Consider the following 18,610-nt stretch of genomic DNA (forward strand, 5'->3'; position numbering starts at 1 on the left):
TTCTATTACATGACTATTACATATTACATTGACCTTTTTCGAAGAGGGGGGCTGTTGAGTGAATCATCATAGAGACACATTGTACTAAGTAACAGAATGGCACAGATAAGATTAACCCAGAGACCATGCACATTCCAGTATGTATGTATTATATAATGTCACACTGTGTCGTCCTCCCGGCCCTGAATCTAACTTGTACATACATTAGGGAATGGTCAAAGGTGATCTCTGGACCCACAGGTAACCCCCTCCCTAGCTGAATATTTGCTCAGTGTGGCCAAAGTTGAGACTCTGTCTAGGGTTACAAGTTGAATCTTACTACACATTCAGTTTAAGGATCAATATTAGTGGAATCATTAATGGCTCATTCAATTAGAGTATTATTATATTATTAGACACAATAATAAACAGTTCATATTACACATTCACAACTCTGATTCCCGATGCATGTGGCAAGGCATCCAGGCAATCAGGGAGTACAGCCTCCCCAACCAGCACTGCCTCCCTACCTGACAAGCTCAACCGCTTCTATGCTCACTTCGACCAGGATAAAAAGGAACCAGCCATCAAAGCTGAGCCCGAAGACGACCAGCCCCTCACACTCTCCATCATGGGGGTAGGGTGAATGCACATAAGGCTGCTGTCCCTGACGGCATCCCTGGCCTTGTGTGCTGGGCAGCTGGCTGAGATCTCCACTGACATTTTTAACCTGTCACTGGCCTAGGCAGTTGTCCCCACTTGCCTCAAGTCAGCAACCATTGTGCCTGTGCCAAAGCATTCTGCTGCAGTGGGCCTGAATGACTTCCGCCCTGTTGCACTTCGATAGGTTGGTCCTGGCTCACCTTAAAGACCACCTACCCCCCCCACACTGGATCCCCAACTGCTGCCCCAACAGGTGCCACCTACCGCCCGAACGGAGAATGCCATCTCCACTACACTCCGCCCTGACCCACTGAATAACAACACCTAGTATGCTACTATTTGCACTCTGGTTAGATGCCAAACTACATTTTGTTGTCTCAGTACTTGTACTCTGTGCAACGACAATAAAGTTGAATCTATTCTAATCTAATCTAATCTAATCTAATCTATTGTAGATACACAGACATCAAGGTAAAGAGAGAATATGTATGTATGTAGCATCTCTTGCCCTTATCTTGAATCTGTCACAATCGATGTATCCTAAACACATCTCCCCTAGTGAGGCAATGACACAGACACAGAGTCACTGAAAGGGATTGTGCAAATGTGCAAAATCTGAATGAATGCTATAAAACGATTGTAGCTAACACAATAGGCCAACAGGAATCAGTTTGTGAGAGAATGCAATAAAACCTTATTGGCAGCATATAAAATCAGTCAGGCACCATAGGCTTAATCTTTTGATTATTGTACAAGGATTTGGAATGCTGTAGCTGGATATTTGAGGGGGCAGTTACCGGAATAACAAAACATAACAAAAAGGTTTGTACTATCATTTTCTTTTAAAATTGTGTTTAAGGTGAGTTTGTAGAATATTCGTCCTTCTTTTTTTCACCCTGCTTTCGTATTGTATTGACCGATTTTTCATACAGTGGGAATGGGAGAGGGAGATAGATGAGAAAGAGGCAAAACCGGTTATCAAACCTAGGTCTCACGGGTTGCAATCATGTGTGCACACTAACCCACTAGGCCAAACTCCAGAATGGATTTGTGGAATATTCTGTTGAACACAAAATACAGTAGTAATGTAACACCTTTCCATGACAAGCAGTTGTTTACTTTTCCAAGATGGAAAAAGGAAACAATCGCCTCTAATGATTCGCATAAAATGCCTCCGGTCCGGGAGCAGGATAAATAGCCATTTCCGATAATAACTCTGATCATTTCTCCATTTCTTTTGTAGTGACCAAGTCAAAAATCAATAGCCTTTGAGGAAGAGTGTCCTTTTGTTTACAATCATAATCCTTCCTCAATACTTTTCATAGACTGACCCTCATATGTTGCTCCCATTCCACAGGAGATGACATCGGAGAGTTAAATAGGATAATGCTAAATGGTAGAGGGTAGAGGTCTGGGTTCTTCAGATTTTAGCCCATCAGTTGATTTTGTTGTTGTTGTTGAATGCCACTGAGGCAGTTCACTCACACTCTTCTCTGTGACAATTCCTGGATCCTTTTAGGCTTTAGTCTGTCACACACACACACACACACACACACACACACACACACACACACACACACACACACGCACGCATGCCTGCCTGCCTGCACACACATCCACATCCACCCACCCCCCACACACACAGGCTAAATTAATCAGGGCCTTCATCTGGCCACAGCAGACATCATGTGCCTTGTCACGAGTGATTTGTATCTGTCACTTGTTGTTTTCCATCATTGTATTTACAGGCTCTGAGGGCACTCTATTGCCCTACTTGCCTCTTTCCATCTTCCCCTCTGTCTCTCCCACGTCTCTCTTTCTCTCCCACTCACTTACAATGTGTTCCTTTTTTGAAAAAACCTTTCTCTCAGTCTTTGTTTACAGACAGGAGGATAATTCTGGCAGGTAACACATGTTGTTGCATTCCTCTCTGTTTCAGGCACTCAGGATGAATATAGAATCACTGTTAAGGGCTCTTCACCCTTTTCTCATCCTCAGCTGTGTGTGCCAGCAAGCAGGTAAATACGGATCAGCACTCCTACAATAAATTGAAACAGCTCACTACCAGTATGTCTAGCTCTCCATCGTGGAGACAAATTATTTTCAGCACAAATATATATATACAGGTATAATTTACTCTGTGATTGTGTACTGTATAAGCCCAGTGCAGTACAACGCAGTGTAATGTATTCAGGGAGGTGAAATATGGAACAGATGAACAGAAGCCTCGGAGTATTGTTAACATCAGTGATCCAACGTGATTATATATACAGTACATTCAAAACAAATTCTAAAATATAAATTCCATTGAACCATAATGCGTTTCACTGAAAAGTTTTCAGACGATCTGCCATAATCAATTTACAAACATCTATGTCATCAAGTGTAATTTGTCTTGAATTGTGACACACCTAATTCTATCATTCCTCGGTCCTCGGCTGCAGTGGGGGTGAGCGTTCTGGTGAGTACCGAGGGGAGTACTGGGGAGGGGAGCATCCTGGACGGCTTTGTACACGCCCAGCTGGGGGGGACGGTGTCTCTGAGCTGCGAGGTGGGGGGGGGGCAGACAGAGGAGGAGGAGGAGCTGCAGTGGACCCGGGAGGGGATGCTGGTGAACCTGACACAGGGGAACAGGCTGAACGTCAGCAGGCTGTGTGTGCAGGACATGTCCAAAGATGACCACCTGGTTAATTTCACCTGCCAGCTGAAGAGGGACCCCAACGTCAAGGACTCGGTGAAGCTGAAAGTCCACTGTGAGTACTCAAGTATTTGCCCCATGAATATGGCCTTTTCCACTTGATCAAACAAGGTGTCTGTCATGCTCTTCAATCTCACCATCACTCTTAGAAAAAAGTTATTCGGCTTGGTACTGCTCGAGAACTCCTTAAGGAACCCTTTTTGGTTCCATGTAGAACCCGTGTAGTACAGAGAGGGCTTTACATGGCAACAATAGCGGTGCTGGATGGCCCAAAAAACGGTTCGTTAAAGGGTTTAAAGGGTTCTTTAAAAGGTTCGCCTACAGAGACAAGAATGATAATGCATTACAACTGTGTACTTAAGTAATAGCGTTATTGGATATGCCTTTCCTTTCCTGCTATTGCATCCAGTCCCCCCAGTGCTGTCGGGCGAGGTAGACGAGGTAACAGTACAGGAGTTCAAAGAGGTGGCGCTGACCTGTAATGTCTATGCCAACCCTGCCGTGAGCGTAGTCTGGACGAGGGATGGGGAAAATCTGGACCTGGTGGGCGGCGGGTACACGCTGTACCAGGATGGCAGGGCAGCCCGGGTCACCATTGCCAGGGCACTGAGGGACGTCCACCAGGGCCGCTACAGCTGTGTGGTAAACTCCACAGAATACGGGCAGAGCATCATGTCCTTCCAGCTCACTGTCGGAGGTCAGAGCAGGGCTGGGGTCAATTTGATTTCAGTTCAGTCAATTCAGGAAGTGTTTTGAATGTACAGGATTTTGTGTAAGTAGCTTCTATAATATTCCAGTTTTTATTTATTTTTATTTTTTACCATTGAAAATAAATGCCCTGTAACAAATCAGGGCCCCCACATGTTTTACACATGTTTTATTTGTTATTATTAACAAATACGAATTTGAATATTATTGTGATTCAAATAATTCAAATTGTGATTTAAAATAATTCATGCAGGTGCTTCAATTGAAAAGGTATCTTGTAATGTATTGTGCAGAGACAACAATGAAAACCATAAAAAGTTGTGTTGTTGTATTCCAAAGTCAACCCAAAGTTAAAGGTTAATCTAGTGATTTCATGGCCCTATCTGAACTGTCCAATGTTATCTTACCTGCAAACTCTCACTTCATTGCAGATACGGTGATGGCGTTTCCCATTGGTCCAGTCATTGCAGGCGTGGTAGTGGTTCTGTGTACTGTTTTGTTAGCTGTTGTCGCCAGGTGGAAGAGAATTAGACAGGTACCTCATTATTCCTTTACCTTTAATAATAAGTCATGTATTCCAATAAAGTACATGACTTTCATCATTCAGATGATCATTTTCAGCTTCAATTCAATAGTTCCTATAATAATAGTATTGTAATTCAATAATACATTTTTTGTGTCTTCCACAGTGCTTCAAGTAAGACCGTTGTGTACAACGGGCCTGTGCTACACCTACAAAGTTACAACAACACTGCATCTAATTATTCTCTTGTCAGATACTCTGCTGATAATGATTAATTTTACATATCCAATCAAATAAAAATAAACACAACCGTCACAATATTTTGAGTTCTGTTGAATTTTCAAGACAAAGGAAAAGGGGAGTGTGTGATTGTAGGAACCAGAGGAGTTCTGTCTTCCTTGACTTTTGAAGGTTTCTAACCTTACTAGGCCTTTTAATTTCACTGACTGGGAGCATGAATCAGCGTCATGTGCTGGATTTGATTCCATAAAGTTACATATTGATGGAACTTCATGCAAAATAGACAGGGGGGAAAGGAAAGGGCTCCTCCTGTCACTATCCCATTCAGTTCTGAGAAGAATAAAACCATTAAACCAGGTTAAATATTGATGCTTTTGGTCAAGGTCGAGCTCAGATCAGATTAAACCAATGCAAGCTGGCAGTCGAATCCAAAGCCATTTATGATCAGTGGGAATCATTTCATAAATGACAGTGACAGGTTTATGGCTTGACTGTGCAACCTTCTTTTCTTAAGGTCATGAATTCAAATGCATTTCACGTCAATTACATTTTCCAGCTTCCAGCTTAAATAGCAGCAGAGTGGGAATTCATCATATTTTCAAAATATCCTGTTAGAGAATATTGTGATAATAAGTAGTGTATAAGTAGTGTATGGGTAAGAAATAAGTATTTCATAAATTAACATTTACATTTTGGGCATTTAGCAGATTATTCCAAAGCGACTTACAATTTATACATTTGACTAAGCACGTGAATCATCAATTCACCAGTCGTCGATTATTATTATTTTTTTTACACAGGAGAAACAGTACAAGTGGGGGAAGTATAACTCTTAGGAGACACAGTATAGGGGGGATGCAGGTGTCTCAGGAGGCACAGTGCTGGGGGGTAGTAGATGTCTCAAGAGGAGCAGTTCATGTGTAACCTGAAGAGATGGGTCTTCAGTCTCTGGCGGAAGATGGGGAGTGACTCTGCAGTCCTGACAGCCGTGGGAAGCTCATTCCACCAGCGGGGAGCCAGTATAGTGAGACGTGACCGGGCAGCGTGACTGCCGTGTTGGCATAGAGGTGGTGGGGCCAGTCGGCCAGCAGAGGTGCGGAGTGAACGGCCATTGCCTGCAGGTAGGCAGGGGCCGCCAGGTAGAAAGCAAACCAGGAGTGTGCAGTGCCAAAGATGCCCAGTTCTGCGAGGATGGAGAGAAGGATCTGGTGGTTGACTGTGTCGAAGGCAGCGGACAGGTCCAGGATGAGAACAGAGGAGAGGGAGGAAGCTTGGGCAGAGTGGCCTCCATGACAGCAAGGAGAGCAGTCTCAGTGGAGTGCCCAGCCTTAAAGCTGGATTGGTGGGGGTCCAGATGTTCCATCTTCCGGAGATAGTCAGTCAGTTGTTTAGATGCAGCGCGTTCAAGGGTTTTGGAAGGATAGGTTTCTTGAGGAGAGGCTTGACTCTGGCTATCTTCAAGGCAGCCAAGACAGATCCTGTGGATAAGGAGGAGTTGATTACGGTGGTAAGGTAAGGAACGATGTCGGAGGAAATGGATTGGAGAAGAGGGGAGGGGATGGGATCGAGAGGGCATGTGGTTGCCCGCTTGGATGTGATCAGTGTGAGAATCTCATCAGGGCAGAGGGGGGGAAAAGATGATAAGCCAGAGACCGAATGTTGAGCAGAGAGTCTGGAAGGGGTGTTAGCAGCGTGGGGAAAAGGTGCTGCTAATGTCATCAACCTTCTTTTCGAAGTAGGTGACAAAATCATCGGCAGACAGGGAGGAAGAAGGAAGGTGGGTTGAGGAGTGTGGAGAATGTGGAGAACAGTTTTCTAGGATTAGAGGCAAAAGAAAGTATTTTGGAATGATAGTAGGACGCTTTAGCAGCTGATGCAGAGGAGGCATAGTTGGAGAGGAGAGAATGATAGAGGTTTAGGTCATCAGAGAGGCAGGTTTTTCTCCATTTCCTCTCAGCTGCCCTAAGCTCTATTCTACAAGCATGTAGTGTTTCAGAGAGCCAGGGAGCGCGTGGGGAGGATCATGCTGGCTTCAAGGTTAGTGAACAGAGGGCCTCGAAGGATGAGGTGAGAGCGGACAGGAGGGTGGAGGATGCTGAGTCAGTGGATAGAAGGGAGATGGTTTCAACAGAGGGTAGGGAGGATAAGACAGAAGAAGAAAGGGTGGTAGGGGACAGGGTACGTAGGTTGCGACGAGAGGGTATAATGTGATTAGAGACTGACAGGGAAGAGGTGGTTTTGAGGGGGAGGGAGAAGGATACAAAGTAATGATCAGAAATTGGAAGAGGAGTAACAGTAAGGTTGGAGCTATTGGAGGATCTGGTGAAGACAAGGTCGAGCTGATTGCCTGCCTTATGATTCGGAGGAGAGCGGGACAGGGTAAGGTCGAAGGAGAGGAGAAGGTCAAGTACTCCAGATGAGAGAAGCTTCTCTGATTGGATGTTGAAATCACCCAGTAGGACGAGCAGAGTGCCATCATCAGGGAAGGAGCTGAGAAGAATGTGAAGTTTGACTGGGGAGGAGACAGAAACAGAATGGAATTCGAAGGAGGATATTAACAGGTGTGACAGGGGAAGGACAGTATGTGACCACTTAGGCGAGATGAGGAGTCCTGTGCCTCCCCCTCGAGCAGAGGGTCTAGGGGAATGAGAAAAGGAGTAGGCATCAGAGAGGGCTGCTGCTGTAGCTGTGTTTTCAGGTGAGATCCAGGTCTCAAAATGTGTAAGCATTGCATCATGTCCTTCGCATGAGTAATGTATGATTTGATCAACCCTCTACTTAAACCTAATCAAACAGTCATTGTTTGATTTCAAATCCAAGAACCAAAAGAGCACAAAAATGCTTCACTTACGCAGGGCACTGTATTTCCAGAATGAATGGGGCCCTATGGAGCCCAAAATATGACTTCTGAAAATATAAGGAAGCAAAATATGTACAGTAACTAAAAACTATGGACTCATCAACTACTGAATGGCCACGGTCAGAGCAAAACCAGGAAACATTTTAAAAAGGTGGAACGTCCCTTTAAGACTACTCTGCTCTGCGGCCATAAACTACAGCAGTGAGTTTATCGCAGGGGATTGTCGCAATTCTATCTGGCTTTGCTGAGTTGAGTCTCATCATTGGAAATGTGCTGTAGAGGAGAGTGTGTGTGTGTGTGTGCCCCATTCCTCCCTCGCTCTCCCTTTCTACTCCTTTCTCTCTCAGGCTGCAGTGGGCTGTTTATCTGGCATGTTGTCTTTTGGGGTTTTTTATCTGGCCATTCTTATCTTCCTCATCCCCAGGACAAATTAAGCCCTGGAATAACAAATCAGATTCAGCAGTGGGATGCTCAGAGGTTTGGTCCTGTACTCAGTATAGTGTATGACTTTGGCAAAGAACAAAGAACAAACCAATTACCTTTTGCAGCATGTCACTTCATGTCCTCTGTGCACTGATGCTTATAGGCTACTGAACCTGTATTGATAATCAAGTGCTAGAGAGACACACTTACCAGGCCTTATTGAGGTTCATTTGTTTGCTTAATCGGTAATGCTGAAGTAGTAGCAATGGTAGAACTGGAAAAAACGATTCTACTTTATCTGGGTGACAGGTTAACCGTGAGCTGCAGTGATCAAACGCCCCAGTCTGTAAAGTCTAAAAACCTCTTAGTTTTGTCTCCCAAGAGTCCTCTTGATAGAAAGCTAAATGTTTATTTGATTCTGTGTCACAAAGAGTACATGGGTCTTAGGAGAAAACTACCCGGATACCAGATATTGATCGAGCACAGCGACTTGGCAGCTAGACACCTTTTTTTTATTTTAAATTTGATTATTTTCTAAAGATTTTCTCTGAGCAAACTTTTCTCCACATCTATTTCAAGGACACATGTTTCATAACACCAAAGATGAGGACACTGTGAGGAGGAGGAGTAGGTGAAGGAGGTGGATGAGAAGTGGAGGAGAGGGGAAGAAGAGGATGCAGTGAGGATGAAGAGTGAGATTGGGAATTGGTTGCCTGGTTTTAACTCAGCGTCCAGGGTTCACATTACAATGCAGGCAATCTACTACAAATAGCTGTGGATTTGCATAAGTATTAAGTAAAGTCTGCACAAAGCCATATGATAATACGTTACGAGAGATGGGATGGAGTGCTTAGGACTGATAGCTAGCTTAGTGCAGGAGAATGGGCTGGAAGGGTCTTCAGTTCACAGCTCATCATCGAAATCAGATTAGGCTATCAAAGGTGATTTAGCTCTTCACTTCTGGATTCAGGTGGATCCTTATCTGAACCTTACCAGTACTTTACCAGAATCTGAAGAGAACCAATACTGACACAATACCAGTGTATATTCAGGACATGATTGAGCCATTTCTAGAACTCTGCCTGTGCATTTCTTTTTTATTATTATTATTATTGATGGGAAAGTGAGAGATGGAGAAGTTCAATACAATTACAGTAAACAATATCATATAAACATAATGTTTGTTATTTAAGTATTTTTTTGTAGCAGTGCAATTCTGACCACAGTTTCCCTCAAAATAGAATAGGTTAGTTGACACATTTTTACAGTATGTCATGATAAGTTTCACACTAATAAATATCACTTATATTAAAATGTCAAATTAAGTAAAATATCTAATTGCAATATTTTGCCTTTCTAGACAAAGGCCCAATAGCTGAAACAAAATCACTGTAAAGTGTTAGAACACATTTCGTTGAAAACATACTGATTACCATACATACATACAAAGTCCTATATTGATGAGAATGATCATTTCATTGCTCAGACGACATAGCCATTATATTGTACAAAATCAATGTTCAACCCATTCAAATGAAGGTACAAATCACAATTCAAAATCCATTTTTAACTATTCTAGCATGGCCTATGTACAGTATTCTACAGTGTATCCCAGATCATTAGAGTTACGCTGTTGTTTTGGACTTTACAGAGATAAAGATACACAGACGTTTACATTCACATGTTATCAGTGAAGCGACTGCACAGTTATTCATTTGGAAAGTTTTGCTACGGCTCACTGGCCAGTTTGTGTGGTTCAATAAAATAGAGAAGAAAAAAATAACTCTGTGTCTAAGCCTCTACTACCAGCAAGCAGAGAGAATTTGCCTTCTAGTTATAAAGACCCCGCCAATGCTTCACTTCAAACCATATGAAAATACACTATGATCTTAACAACAGGCAGTACTCCGCTGCAGTGAGACTATGTACTGTGGTTCATCAAAGACTCATAGTAGAAGAGCCAGCTGCTGACTCCTCCCTCTTCAATACATGGTCTTGCATTGTCATGCTCTTGGTTTTCAAGATATTTACACAATATGCACAACAATTCATAGAAACATGAAACACGCAGGCACACACACACACACACACACACACACACACACACACACACACACACACACACACACACACAAACACACACTGCAAGCATGAACACAATCATACTGACTTTTGAGCTTTAAGTTCACCAAGTATTGTATACCTAAAATGCATATACAAGACAAAATATCTATGTAAGTAGATACAATGCACTCAAGAATGTAAGACTCATACTTTGGTCAAGCAATATGGATAATGTCATTTTTGTAATTCTACACAACAGCAAAATACAATTAAGGCAAAAGTATAGTATCTGACAAGTCCAAAAACACACTTTTGAAATATTTCTGTACACGGTATTTCCTCATAGAAAAATATGTGCAAGTTGTCCTTACCGCCCTCACAGTTCAAAATGTTGTTTTCTTAGAATGGGCACTAGAGTATTCTGGTGGTATTTCACCTGATAGCCAAGTTGATGTCTATTGCAAAATACTCTGCTGTTCCAGTATCAGGGCTGATTCTCTGCTATTTGATCCATGAACCTTTTGACTATTGATCATAACCATGACTAAGAAATAATTATAAGTGCTTTCTCATGACAATGACTCATACATGACATGACTAGTACGTTCATGACTAGCCTCTGTGTTTGTGTCTATATATCTATACCCAACCCTGTAAACAATTTTGGTCAGTTCATCCGAATCAGCCTCCTTGAACAGCACACAACATAGAATCTCAACATAGATCTCTGAACCACTAGAGATGACAGCATTCAACAGGCAATGTCAGTGCACGATCTGAAGCAAGTATGCTGTGATACAAAAAGAAACAACACAACCCTTTTGGATTGAGAGCCACAGACAGACCAGCCCGTGGTGCACTCTGACAGTGCAAGTGCAACCTGGGGAAGCTGCGCCATGCACGCTCTTGTCGATTTGCGTATATGCACGGATATGCACTTGCACCCAGGCTCCTGTTGGAAGGCATGTTTTGCCTGCCTGACTGAGTGAGGGAAGGAAGGAGGGAGGGAGCTATGGGTGGGGTCAGGGCTGGGGCTAAGGGGGCTGAGGCCGGGTCAGGTCAGCCCATTCGGCTCTAGAACGAAAGGTTCATGTTCCCAACTTGACCCCAGAGGTCACAGCACTCCGGTGGCCTGGAGGGCTGACAGAGGGACCAATGTCTGCAGTATTTACATAGAGGATTATTGCAGGAGTCATCACAACTGCCACCTGTCAGCCCAGCAGCATAGGGTCTTACTGTAGCACAGCTCCTGAAGGTGTATTGCTTGGGGTGGAACATTCCTCCATTGATCTTTTTGTGCCCAGTAGGAAAACGAGAAAACAGTCGGTCTGGCACAAGGCTGTCTGAAGCTGTGTCTGCCTTCTTTTCCAGTGAAGGAGAGTACACCGCTGTACAGATGAACCAAAGAGCTGTCTGTCAAAAGATGACAGATCCTATTTTTTTCAGCACAGAAATACCAATTCACTGACATTTGCCACATTGGAGATCATTTCAGCTTGCCAGCCAGCATGAGGAAAGAAGGGGAGATCCTTGGCTGTTTGAAGCATTAAGCTAAAGCTTCAGACATTAAGACTATATTTGACATTATTCCACTGTGTGGTGGTCCGAGTGAGAAGAACAAAAAAAAGGCCTACTGCTGAAGAAGTGTAGAGCCAAGCAGGAGGTAATAACACACCAGTGGGTGAGACACCAGAAAATGATCCAACTGTCAAACACTGTCAAAACAAAGAGAACTCCAATTAGTTACATGGATTACACTTGTTTCAAAAGTCAAATAACAGTGATGGTTTATGCTAATCTGTGCATTACCTCATTCAAGCAGATTCACAGGCTCTCAAAGTCCCATGCTCCTCTTAATTGCAGAAACCCCTATTCCTATACAATATCTAGAAATTAATGTATTTTGTGCATGACTGGATTCTCTGGGTTTAGCATAATAACCGTGGATAAATGTACATTGGACTCTAAGTGGCTCAGTAGAATGGGAAAGTAGAAGGCAGGAGGCTATGAAAATAAAGAAGCTGTTCCTATTAATAGCCAGTTCCTCAGGTTGCTGCATGAATATTTATAAGGGAGTATTCAGATGGATATTTGCTCTCTCTCTCTCTATCTCTCTCTCTCTCTCTCTCTCTCTGCTCACCCTCCCTCTCTGCCTGCTCCTTCATCTCTCTCTCTCCACTCTGTCACTCCATCTCTCTCTGTCTGCTACCTCTCTCCATCTCTCTCTCTGCTCTCTCATTCTCTGCGCGACATACCTCTCCATCTCTCTCCATCATATCCGTCTCTCTATCACCCTCTCTCATCTCTCCCGGTCTGATATCCCTCTCTCTGCCTCCCTCGCTCACTCTGTCTGATATCCCTCTCTCTGCCTCCCTCGCTCACTCTGTCTGACATCCCTCTCTTTGCCTCTCTCTTGTCCTCTATGACTGTGCAGCCCCTGTGTTTAACAATATAAATCAGAATGCCCCTAGCTCCTATATTTGCATGATGACCCTTGTGTACTCCACACCACAATAACATAACATCTTTAATCTTACATTTATTTATTTAATACCAGCAAAGCAAATCAATCTGTTATGGAGTCAATGTTTTACAAAGCCTTGTGTTCTCAAAAGATTAAGAAACAAGGTTGAGGAGTCAAAGGTGACTGGTCTGAATTATTCAACATGAATAATTTATTGTCAATGGTGTCAGTTAGGCAATACGAATAAGACAATGGGAGAGGGGTCAACTCTATTTCACTGCTAATGCCTCAATTACAAACACTGAGGTGCTGGATGTGGAAGATCTGAGAGCCCTAAGTTGTCCGGGGGGGGGGGGGGGGGGGCTGTGGCTCAGGAGGTAGAGCTGGCGTCTAATGATCGCAAGGTTGGCGGTTCGATCCCTGGCTCCTCCTGTCCACGTGTCGAGGTCTCCTTGGGCAAGACATTGAACCCCAAATTACTCTCAATGAGCGGACCGGCGCCTTGCCACCATTGGTGTGTGAATAGGTGGATGAGAGGCCATTGTAAAGTGCTTTTGAATAAGGCGCTATATACCATAAGTGCAGTCCATTTACCATTAACCATCTAAGTTACTCCAGGGAGAATGTGCTTATAATCTCTAATTGTAAATCGATTTGGATTAAAAGCGTGTGCTAAATGGTCAATTATTATACAAGTATTAAGATCAATACTGCCATTTCAGACACTTCTCAAATAGCTATCTCTGTTGAACTAAGAGGCTGTTTGGGTACCTTGAAGTGGAGTTACTCACCTTGGCCCTGGACACTGATACCCCATGTCCTTGTCCTTCTCCTGCTCCTCCTCCTCCTCCTCCTCTTCCTCTGTCCTCCCTGCCTCTCTCTCTCCCCCCCACTCTCTCATTGGCCGTCAGGGAGTGGTGTCCCCACGGTGCATGGAGGCCCGCCCCCACACGCCATGGACCCCTCCCCCTCCTCCGCCGAGGTCCTTGTCGGACTCAGGCTGGCTCTGGGCGCGCTCGGGTTTGGGGTTTGCTGTACAGGGTGGGTCTGGCTGCTGCACGGACATGGTCCGACGCAGGTGGGTGCGCTTACACAGGTAGTCAGACTTGGCAGACAGGCCGAAGGAGCCCTTTCTGAGGACCATACGTACAGAGGAAGTCTTCTTCGGTCTGGCCCGGTGGCCAAACTGCAGGGAGGAGAGGTGCACTGCATAGCCCTCACTCAGGAACTAGACAGGACGGAGAGAGAGAGAGAGAGAGAGAGAGAGAGAGAGAGAGAGAGAGAGAGAGAGAGAGAGAGAGAGAGAGAGAGAGAGAGAGAGAGAGAGAGGGAGAGACCATGGTCATTAGACCTACTTCAATGGAACAAAATAAAAATAAAAACAGATAGACAATAATGGAGAGAGACAGAAAGGGACAACAAAGACTACAGATGAAGCTAGATACATCACAACATGATCGATAGCTATTAGAGACTAAATGTCATTATCCTGATTGACAAAGAAAGTGAATAACAAGGGGCCTAGGATTGGCTTGTCTACCTGGCATTGATTCTGGTACTTCTTGGAAGGTCTGCCCACAATATAAATCTGGGAGGGACTCAGGCCCAGCATGTTGTACACAGAGATGTCCTTCATGGAGCCATAAGCAGAGTTGATCTTGATATGACACTGGTGAGAGGAACGAGAGGGACAAGAAACAGTTGGTCATGTGACAAGAGCAGGTGCAACCAAAGGTTAAGCTGGTTATGAGTGATGGTTGCAAAGTCATTGTCAATGTGAATATCAAGAAAGTGTGTATATGTGCATGTGCGTGTATGTGTTAGTGAGTGAGTGGGAGAGAGAGAGAGAGAGAGAGAGAGAGAGAGAGAGAGAGAGAGAGAGAGAGAGAGAGAGAGAGAGAGAGAGAGAGAGACACTGACTGACTGACTGACTGCTACTTTTTTAACCAACATTCAGGTCAGTCAAAAAAAGAGCATCATATTCATAGAAAAGACTAAAAGAAGAGAAAGAGAGGGAAAGACAGAGAGAGAGACAGACAGAGAGAGGTAGGTGAATCTTGTGAATAGCACCGTAGTCTACCTCCTGCACGAGGTTTCTGAGGAAGATGGTCTTCTGGCGGAGGGGGTCGTGAACCAGGCCCTCGGAGAAGAAGATCATACCCTGGGGAAAGTTGTGCTGAGACAGCCAGGACACCACACGCTGTTTCTGCATGTCTGGCCTTCCTGTGATGTAGATGATCAAATAGCCCAGGTCCTGCCAGTGTCTGAACACACAAGCAGTTTTTTTTGTTCATTCATTTATTTGGTTTTCATTCAAACCTTCATTTATCCAGGCTAGTCTCATGGAGAGTCTATCCGCTTGTTAAGTCGTGACGTGTTTCCGGGTCCAACGTTGGCTGAGGCGCTGTCTTCGAAATGCAGAAATAATAATAATAATTAATTATATTTATATAGCGCTTTTCCGAGGCACAAATACCCTGACAATATGGAGAAAACGGGAAAGTGCTGTGTCCCTTGTTGTATGAATAGATCCGAGTCTAAATAACGATTAAACTGTCATTCTACCGCTGTAGTTCACAGGTACTCTGGTGCGGGGAATTTCTGGTTTGGACTCGGAAATGGCTAAACGTCACTTTTGACGTCAGACTTAACAAGCGGATTCTTAAGAGAAACCTGGTCCGACAGAGATCAATGATAATCCTATGAGATTGATAGTTTCCACTCTTAATGGGTTTTCTTTCTAGTCGTCGCCTTTCTCATTTCTGCTCTAGTCTGACGGAATAAAATGCTAATATTTGGAACTGTACAGATGACTTGAGGGAGTTTCAGTTCAGTTTTCAGATTTATTCCATTAATCGTATCGGTCCACTTGAATTTGCATTTATAATCCACCATATGATCAAAGATAAACGAACTCACGCTCACACCAACACTCACACTCACTCTGTAGGGAGAGGAAACCAGTCTTAGTGGGCAGACAGACACACACGCAGACACACACGCAGAGCCATCAGTTACCTGACAACGTCCACAGCTCCGGGGCGGACCTTGGGGTCACTGCCCATGATGGAGACGCTGGCAGCGAAAGAGCCATCGATGCTGAAGACGACGCACTCCATCCCCCGTGGCAACACCGTGAGATAGGCCTCCGCACTCGTCTGATCCCCCCTGAGGAGAGAGAGAGAGAGAGAGAGAGAGAGAGAGAGAGAGAGAGAGAGAGAGAGAGAGAGAGAGATTGCTAGGCATGGTGGCAATTCACAGCAGTAGCGACTCCCTCAAACTCAGCAGCCAGGAAACATGAAAGCATACACTCAGACATTGCTTGGCAAGGAAAGATAAGGAACTAATTAAATACGATTCCATTTTCACGCTAACTGATTCACAATGTTTCCATTATCAATGTTGTCTGCAACAATTTCATCCCTCCATTTATGTACGCAATGTACTATAAGAAAAAGCATGTTATGTGTTGATTATCCGAGTGGAAGAGGCAGGAATGATGTGCTTACTTAACCACCATTTTGATAGGGTAAACCCCTAGGGCCAGATTCTTGCTCTTAGGGATGGTGTAGGCCACTCTGCCGCTGCTATTGGTCAACTCAGTGTCAAAGTATACCCAACGTCCTGACTGGGGTTGGGTCATCAGGAGGATGTCCACCTGGGATAGGACAAGACAGGGTTAACGGTATGTCAATCTAAAATGTTAGCCGAAGGACATTTTACGACGCAGTTTGTCGTGGTTGTCTGTGGTTGTCACCTTCTCTCCAGTCAGAGTCACCATGTCCAAGGGGCCGTACATGAACCGACCAACCAGAGTCTGCGGGCCGTCCTCGGTGCCGATGACATCGTTCACCCTGTGGTTGGCAGTGACGTTCTGCATGGGGAGAGAACACAGAGGGTCACTTTTGTGGATCACTCTTGTTGATCACTGTCACTCTCCTGTCTCTATTGTTTTATTCATTTACATTTACATTTGGGCATTTATCAGATGCCTTATTCCAAAGCAACTTACAAAAAAATAAGTTTGACGTAAGTAAGTGAACCATCTATCCACCAGTCATAGCCGGAAAAAGTAATCAATGCTCAATCCAGGGGCCATTGGCAGGTCGTCGTGCTATTCACCCCCGTTTATTCCTCAAGGCCATGATATAGAACAGAATGACATGCATTTATCATGTCTTCCTTCATGCCATTCCACAGACGTATTGACGAGCGGAAATAGAATGCCACAAGAGGGAAGACGAATAGCTCTATTTTTCACTGTTTAGATGCGACACATCACATTGCAGTCTCCAACTTCCCATGGAGTTTCAGAATTGTGCATTACAAGACCTCACCAAAAGAGGGTGTCAAATCTCCATGTAGTCTCCACTCGTTCCTCTCTGCTGAGGTGTGTGGATTTTAATGGTCTGTTAAGCAGTGAAGTTTGGCGTTTGCCGATTATGTTCCGACTCCTGATACATGAGACAGGTAGAGTTCCATTAGTACAAAGCAGCCTTGAACAAGAGGCATTGGGGATGGTTTTGACTTACGGCTACTGTGAGGAATGTTCGGAGGGGTTAACGATAAGGCTTTGGTGGTTGCTTTGGTACATTAAAGGGACATTACACTCCAAAATCAAAGTCTGTCAGATGCTTTCAGACTTCAAAGGTCGTCTAATGTCAATGTGAGTCCATGTCCTGCACCACTGGTAAATGCAGCTACATGTACAGTATTTGTTTTCTCAACCTCAAATGAATGGAAATGATTGCCACCAAATGAGATCAAGAGGTGTGCCAATCTTTCTCATTAATTTGGTGTTGAAGTGGGATCGCACACAACACAACCATTAACATGGGACATGGACTCATATTGACACACAGGCCATCTTTGAGGACTGAAAGCATCTGATAAATACATTTGACATGTTTTTTTATTATTGATGAATACATATCCATATCATATACCCTAGTCTTTACAACTGGACTTCACTGTACATGAACAACCATCTCAAATATGTCCAGAAACGATGTAATATGCTATGTAGCATCATACATAGCCCTCAACAAGACAGTTGAGTCAGCTGACTCTACCACTAATGTGTTGATATTGAGTGGGTGTTCACCCTCTCATCATTTAGAGTTAGTAATTTTCACACAGTGAAAGGCTGACGTCATATGACATCCCCCAGCATCATACATTGTTGGACCACATTGGATAATGAACCTGATTTAGAGGATTTGTCATCAAATTAATCCGTTAAACATTTCCAGATGTTACGCTATTTGCATATTGATTACGTTAGTCAATAATGAATCATTGCCAGAACCAGGTCATGCTGGATCATTGGCAGCCCACACAGACACACTCACACACACGCACGCAATTACACACACACACACACACACACACACACACACACACACACACACACACACACACACACTCACAAGCCTGCAAAATTACCACTGCTGTGACTTAAAGGCCAGATTTAGTCTAATATCTGGTCACATTTCCCTGCTAGTTCACAGCAGAATTTCACTGCTTAAATGGCTGGCTTATGAGACTAGCAGAACATAACTGTATCATCGGGTGGGTTCAACGCAGAGACGCTGGGAGGAGGGGATGATTTAGAGTGGCAGGCACACCCCCATTTGGCTGGTTATAGTAGCACACACGCACGCACGCACGTACGCACGCACGCACGCACGCACACACATACACAGCAGTGGCCCCACTCCATCAGTAACAAAGGACCCCTCACTAGGATGGCCACGGATGGCAAGCCAGTGTGAATAGTACCACAACCCAGTGAATGAGCTAGCAGTGCCAGCATTAGTGAATACACTGCAGCAGAGGGCTGGCAAAACGGTAAGGCTCCAGATATCATATTCAGGTCATGGTGTGTGTGTGTGTGTGTGTGTGTGTGTGTGTCTCTGTGTGTGCAAGTATGCAGTATGCATTAAGACACATATCACAAGGTTGTAGCAGAGAATGTAAGAGACAGCA

General features: G+C 44.2%; 2 protein-coding genes across 2 annotated transcripts in view; one reads left to right on the forward strand and one right to left on the reverse strand.

Moving 5' to 3' along the window:
* Positions 1-211: 211 nt before the first annotated feature.
* On the forward strand, positions 212-4,749 carry LOC308154083 (transmembrane and immunoglobulin domain-containing protein 1-like; the record flags this gene model as incomplete). The annotated part of the gene is made up of 7 exons (XM_080527261.1): positions 212-240; positions 466-616; positions 2,654-2,660; positions 3,087-3,395; positions 3,750-4,037; positions 4,480-4,583; positions 4,738-4,749. The coding sequence occupies 7 exons, from the start codon at positions 212-214 to the stop codon at positions 4,747-4,749; spliced, it is 900 nt and encodes a 299-aa protein (XP_080383387.1).
* Positions 4,750-13,529: 8,780 nt separating this feature from the next.
* Positions 13,530-18,610, reverse strand: part of pitpnm3 (PITPNM family member 3) — a gene marked incomplete at both ends in the record, with an annotated part of 106,681 nt that continues 101,600 nt past the window's right edge. Inside the window, 6 exons of the mRNA XM_080525234.1 lie at positions 13,530-13,850; positions 14,163-14,291; positions 14,703-14,886; positions 15,641-15,790; positions 16,132-16,280; positions 16,380-16,496. Of these exons, the coding sequence (XP_080381360.1) occupies positions 13,530-13,850; positions 14,163-14,291; positions 14,703-14,886; positions 15,641-15,790; positions 16,132-16,280; positions 16,380-16,496 (1,050 nt within the window). The remainder of the gene's footprint in view (positions 13,851-14,162; positions 14,292-14,702; positions 14,887-15,640; positions 15,791-16,131; positions 16,281-16,379; positions 16,497-18,610) is intronic.

The sequence above is a fragment of the Nansenia antarctica genome (genome assembly GCF_963989245.1).
Source record: "Nansenia antarctica genome assembly, chromosome: 3".
Classification (NCBI taxonomy): domain Eukaryota; kingdom Metazoa; phylum Chordata; class Actinopteri; order Argentiniformes; family Microstomatidae; genus Nansenia; species Nansenia antarctica.